The sequence below is a fragment of the Danio rerio genome, chromosome 25, assembly GCF_049306965.1.
Source record: "Danio rerio strain Tuebingen ecotype United States chromosome 25, GRCz12tu, whole genome shotgun sequence".
Taxonomy (NCBI): Eukaryota; Metazoa; Chordata; class Actinopteri; order Cypriniformes; family Danionidae; genus Danio; species Danio rerio.
Window position 1 is genome coordinate 39,933,652 of NC_133200.1, and position 7,073 is coordinate 39,940,724.

The following is a 7,073-nucleotide window of genomic DNA, read 5'->3' on the forward strand; positions in this document are numbered from 1 at the left end:
ACAATCCTAAATAGTTAAATGAATAGTTGAAATAATATTGAAAAAATAGGTTTTCATATTTTTTTTGGATAATGATTAAAACATTATATTAAACACTAGTTGATTTTGTCCTGATGCGCGTTCGCGTGCGGAGTAGCTGCGCGTTCCCGCTTTCTGCCTGGTTCGAGGTGTATTGAAGGCGGGGAAAAACTGCAGATTAATGTTCAGCGAGACTCAAACTGCAGATCAAACTCCTGCTGAACTTCAAGATCAACATTTATCTCGAGATTATGATGATGAAGCTGCTGCTGTGTGTGTGGATCATTTTCTCCAGCCAACTCTCCACATCTCAGGCACAAGTAAGTGACTTTAATGAACAATCCCAAACATAAACAGCTAAAATGATGATCAAAAATATTTGCATTTTGTTTTCATAAGTTTCATATTTTGCATGATTAGGTAATTATATTCTATTAATGAATTATATTTTAAACAATGGCCACAAAATCTGGTGTATAATTCATTTAAATTAATGAGATAAACATTTGTATTAATAGTATTTGAAATGAAATAACCGATCACGTTATGCCATCTATAATGCTGAATATGTAACATTATAAATGTTTCGAAGCAGCTTTAAAGAAGGTGCACATTATTGCATTACAATCAACATCATTGATTATTAGTTTCTATAACTTTATTAGTTACTAAAAACTTTAATTAACTGGTAACTAAGAGCTTTACCAGTTAAAGTCGTTATATATAAATGAAGTTAACCTGCAGTTATGTGGTTTATAGGTGACGTCTGTGTATTCATGTTCAATAATTTGTGTATTGAGTTGTCTTCGATGGTTGGCATAACTTAATGCAGATTTGCGCAAAGCAGCTCAATATAGACGAAAAAATAAAAGCAAAAATATTTCAAATTAATGAGTTAAAAATGCAGGAGAGCATGATAAACCTGCTACAGACTTGAGAAAGCTGGATTTGTGTGCACATGTGAAGCCGCTGCGGTGTTTGCTCTGGCTTTAACACCAGACTCTGATGAGACCCTTCATCCAAAAACACACAGCAGATCCGGCCAACACTGAACACAGCCAAACCATCCCATAATCACACTCTGACACCATACAATCCTGCAGAACACACTATACAGCAGCTGGAGGACAACTGCTCTGCCCTGAAACACAGCAGAACATGCTTCTTACATAGAGATTCTGTCTCGTTTATAGTCCAAATATCTAAAAACACGTAAGACAAGAAGCATTTTCTAGACGAGCACAACATATTGTGTTGTTTTAGGAAATATTTTACCAAATTTAAGTGAGTTTTTCCTAAAAACAAGCAAAATAATCTGCCAGTGGGGGAAGGAGAAATAACGTCAAAATGAAAAACAAGATTATTTTGATTGATTTTAGGAAAAACTCGCCTATTCATTCATTCATTTTCTTGTCGGCTTAGTCCCTTTATTCCGGGGTCGCCACAGCGGAATGAACCGCCAACTTATCAGCACGTTTTTACGCAGCAACCCATCACTGGGAAACACCCACACACACTCATTCACTATGGACAATTTAGCCTACCCAATTCCTCTATAGCGCATGTGTTTGGACTGTGGGGGAAACCGGAGCACCCGGAGGAAACCCACACCAACACGGGGAGAACATGCAAACTCCACACAGAAACACCAACTGAGCCAAGGCTCGAACCAGCAACCTTCTTGCTTTGAGGCGACAGCTTTAATCAATAATATAAATAAATAAGATATAAATAAATAATAAATAAGACTCAGATATTTACTGTAAACACACACTGAAACACGCTTCTGTACTGTGTTATTGTGGAATAATGCTGTTATCGTGATGTGTGTGTGTGTGTGTGTGTGTTGCGCAGGAGTGTGAGGTGGTGAATTCTGCTCTCCAGCAGATGATGAAGACTCTCTCTGCGCACGAGATAAGTCTGAGGAGCCTCCAAAAAACTCTGAAGCAGATGCAGAACACCAGAACACACAGCACAGGTCACACACACACACACACACACACACAAAGTTACTTGCTGCACACACACACGCATGCACCAAGAGCATTATATACACAAGCATTCATTCATTCATTCATTCATTTTCTTGTCAGCTTAGTCCCTTTATTAATCCGGGGTCGCCACAGTGGAATGAACCACCAACTTATCCAGCAGGTTTTTACCCAGCGGATGCCCTTCCAGCTGCAACCCATCTCTGGGAAACATCCACAAACATCTTAACTATAAATAAAAACATGTTCTTATTTGCGGCACGGTGGCTCAGTGGTTAGCACTGTGGCATTAAAGCAAGAAGGTCGCTGGTTCGAGTCTCGGCTGGATTAGTTGGTGTTTCTGTGTGGAGTTTGCATGTTCTCGCCGTGTTGGCGTGGGTTTCCCCCACAGTCCAAACACATGCACTATAGGGGAACTGATCAACTACACTGGCTGTAGTGTATGAGTGTGTGTGCATGAGTGTGTATGGGAGTTTCCCATTACTAGGTTGCAGCTGGAAGGGCATCCGCTGTGTAAAAATTGTGCTGGAATAGTTGTCGGTTCATTCCGCTGTGGCGGCCCCTGATTAATAAAGGGGCTAAGCTGAAGGAGAATACTCTTGCTTTAACACTGTGAGTGAGGCATGTTGACAGCACATACGTCAGTCAGTAGGTTTGTTTGGATTCCTCATCATGTGTGTGTTCTGTCTCTGTCCAGCCTGTCCTCCGCCCCCGCCGCTGATGAACGGGCGTGTGCTGGGACGCATCTTCAGGATGGGTCATGAGATCCACTACCTGTGTGACGCAGGGTTCCAGCGGATGGGGCCCGAGAGCAGAGTGTGTCTGCAGTCTCTGAGCTGGAGCGACACACAGCCGTCCTGCCAGAGTACGACACACTCAGCACATCACACACTCCTGTCCGCTGCTTGCTTTGTTTATTTATTAGCACTTCAGCAGCTGAAATATGAGAACATATGACAATAACCACGTCAGTAGCTTGACGTTTCAGTGTTTGTTTTTTAATCGAGTTGCTATATGAATAATGTACATTATAAACATGTGTGCTCTCAGGGCGGATATCTCCTGTCCTCTCAGATGCAGACACTGAGGGCAGCGCGATGAATGATGATGACGAACCCACCGCTCTACCTACATCCTCAACATTCTCATCATCTTCCTCTTCATCACTCCTATCATCATCTTCATCAACAGTCTTGTCCTCCGTCTACTTGAGGGCGTCTCGCTGTGTGGAGTTTCTGGACTCCATTCACTGCTCCTGTGATGCAGGATTCAGCATTTCCAGCTCCAACACCTCATTCTGCATGGGTGACACACACACACACACACACACACACACACACACACACACACACACACACACACACACACACACATACATAGAGACGCATGCACACCAGCTTTAACAGGTCACATATACATACACATATATATATATATATAAAAAAAACATGTGTGGAGTTTGCATGTTCTCCCTGCGTTCGCGTGGGTTTCCTCCAGGTGCTCCGGTTTCCCCCACAGTCCAAACACATGCGGTACAGGTGAATTGGGTAGGCTAAATTGTCCTTAGTGTATGAGTGTGTGTGTGTGTGAATGTGTGTGTGGATGTTCCCCAGAGATGGGTTGCACCTGGAAGGGCATCCGCTGCGTAAAAACTTGCTGGATAAGTTGGCGTGTTATTCCACTGTGGCGACCCCGGATTAATAAAGGGACTAAGCAGACAAGAAAATGAATATATAAACATGTACACTCTTACACCCACGTTGTGTTTTCATGTGTTTTGGGGACTCCTCAGAGCTGTGGTGTGTACTGGTGTGACTGTATAACTCAAGCCTCACAGTAACACTCTGCGCATTCCTTCATTCTGGCGTATCCACCAGCATGTTTACCTCATGGGGACCAAACAAATCAACACACAAGGGTAAAAATCACTGGTATTGCTATACTTGTGGGGACATTTGAGTCCCACACACACACAGCACCGGTGGTAAAGAGCAGATCATTGTCAGTTATTACATGTGTTTTACCGTGGCGAATGATTGAGTGTGATCATGTATGAAATGAGACAGAAGAGGAATTAATAATAATGTGATATGATTAATGTGACTCATTTCTTAACAGCTGTGCATGTGTGTGTGTGCTTTAGACATAGACGAGTGTGAGCTGTTCCGACACACTCCACCTGGCCGTGTGTGTGCGCACACCTGTGTGAATACAGCTGGAAGCTTCTACTGCCGCTGTCCGGATGGATACAAGCTCAGCCGAGATAGCAGGAGCTGCCACGGTACACACGCACACAATATATGTGTATATATATATATATATATATATATATATATATATATATATATATATATTTTTTTTTTTATATATTTGAATTTTTATATTTATCTTTATTTATATATCTATATTTCATATTTATTTAATATTTATATTTATATATTTATATTAATATTTATTTATATTTTTATTTACATATTTATATTTATATATTTATTTATATATTTATATTTATTTTTATTTATATATTCATATTTTTATATTTGTAATTTTATATTTATATATTTACATTTAAAATATATATTTATTATATATATATATATATATATATATATATATATATATATATATATATATATATATATATATATATATATATATATATATATATAAATATAAAACTAAATATATAAAAATAAATATATAAATGTAAAAATTTAAATATAAAATATAAAAATGTAAATATAAATAAAAATATATAAATATATATGCGCACACAGAGCAGAGAAAAACACACATGCAAAGCAAAGATACATGCACACAGCAGAGAAAGAGAGAGAAAGACACACACACACACACACACACATACAGCACCATCTGAAAATAGTGTACACAACACAGTCACTCACACAAACAAAAAACAACACACCATACATAGTGTACCACAAAACACACATGCAAAAAAAACCATGCACAACTCACACAAGATGTGTTATGCATAACACACAAATGTATTGTCTAGAGCAGGGGTCACCAAACTTGTTCCTGGAGGTCCGGTGTCCTGCAGATTTTAGCTCCAACCCTTATCAAACACACCTGAACAAGCTAATCAAGGTCTTACTAGGTATACTTGAAACATCCAGGCAGGTGTGTTGAGGCAAGTTGGAGCTAAACCCTGCAGGGACACCGGCCCTCCAGGACCAGGACTGGTGACCCCTGGTCTAGAAGTAGCGTACACCAATAGCACTGTGTGCACTCGAGTGTGTGTGTCCAGCAGAGGGCAGTATTGATGTGATGTGTTGTGTTGTGTGTAGATGTGGACGAGTGTGTGCAGGCGGCTCATAACTGCAGCTCTGAGCAGGTGTGTGTGAACACTTACGGTGGACATCGCTGCGAACACATCCACTGTCCTGAGTTTCACAACGCCACATACATCAGGACATCAGCGCTGTGAGTAAACACACACACACACACACACACACACACACACACACACACACAGCGCATATAACATTATATTCACTCATTCATTTTCTTTTCGGCTTAGTCCATTAATTAATCAGGGGTCGCCACAGCGGAAGGAACCACCAACTATTCCAGCATATGTTTTACACAGCGGATGCCCTTCCAGCTGCAACACAGTACTGGGAAACACCCATACACACTCATTCACACACACACTCATACACTACGGACAATTTAGCTTACCCAATCCCCCTGTAGCGCATGTGTTTGGACTGTGGGGGAAACTGGAGCACCTATAAACCCGTCTTATGCCATATCCCTGGCTCGCGCACACACATTTGAGCAGTGTTGTGTGTCCCCCACAGGCGCTGTGAGAGGAGCCCGTGTGTTGAAGAGGACTCGGCGTGTCTGCAGGCTCCGCTCTCCGTCAGTTTCCACTTCATGTCGGTGGTCTCCAACATGCGGGTCCCCGTGGTCCTCTTCCGTGTGTCAGCGGAGCGGCTCCTGGGGGACTCTCTGCGCTTCAGTCTGCAGGGGAACAGCAGCGTTCAGCGGGTCAGCATTCAGCGCTCGGGCCCGGGGACCGCTCGGCTGGTGCTGCTGCGCTCAATACAGGGCCCGGATCAGCTGACGGTGGACATCCAGATAGACCAGACGGAGAAACGGAGGCTGATCGGGAGATATCTGACCAGAGTCACGCTCTTCATCTCACCGTACGACTTCTGAATCAGCACACACACACACACACACACATGCACACACACACACCGAGGTCACTGTACAGCTCATCTGAGAGAAATCTCTAAGATTAAAGTCCCCCTGATCTGGAAGCTGCTGCCATTTTCTTTTGTATTGCGCTGCAGTTCCTCTAGAAATGGAATTTTAATTTAGTAAACGGTGGGCGTGGCTTGTTCTTTTCTACTGCGAGCTGATTGGATGCAGTAATTTATTCAGAAAGGAAAATGGTTTGGGCAGAGTTATTACCTAACAGACTCCTCCTCCTCCTCACCATTTCTGTTTGTTGTCATAGCAATGTTAAAACTGACAGCTGGAGGGGTGTGGTTAAGTACGTTGGCCCCGCCCAATACCTCAGACAGACCCAATCTGAGCATAGATATTCACATTAGATGTCGCCTACGCTATTGTTATCTATTGGAAGGAATGCGTCAATAGAGCCGCCATTTTAGTACAGGGTAGCGGTACTTTGAAATGAATGTGGGACCAAAGTGCAGTGGAGGACTGTGGCCGGTTGAATAAGTGCATCATCCGGGTAATTAAAGTGCACTTATTACTTTTAGAGTATTCAGTGTGAATGCACTACTTACACTATTTATACTACAAAATGGCGTAGAATAGTGCACAAGTATGCGATTTAGGACGCACCCAAAGGCTTTAGTCTTGACTAGTGCGGCTGAATGACCTTTGTCCTGGGAGCCCTGTACAAATATGGCGGCGCATGCACTTTCTATTGTATATATATCCGTGTAACCTGACAATATAACTGAAAACAAACAGGAAATGCAGTTTCAGATTTCAATTTCAGATTAAAGTGCATGACAGACGCAGCAGAATAAACAGTTCGAGTCACTTTAGAGCTAATCT

The 7,073-nt window shown here is 41.9% G+C and overlaps 1 protein-coding gene across 1 annotated transcript; it reads left to right on the plus strand.

Annotated features, from left to right (window-relative positions):
- Positions 1 to 236: 236 nt before the first annotated feature.
- si:dkey-234i14.3 lies at positions 237 to 6,301 on the plus strand. Its single transcript, NM_001386658.1, has 7 exons — positions 237 to 338; positions 1,873 to 1,996; positions 2,707 to 2,874; positions 3,060 to 3,314; positions 4,153 to 4,290; positions 5,321 to 5,456; positions 5,837 to 6,301. Exons 1-7 carry the CDS (start codon positions 270 to 272, stop codon positions 6,195 to 6,197), a joined length of 1,251 nt encoding a protein of 416 aa, NP_001373587.1. The 5' UTR covers positions 237 to 269; the 3' UTR covers positions 6,198 to 6,301.
- The last annotated feature ends 772 nt before the right edge of the window (positions 6,302 to 7,073 follow it).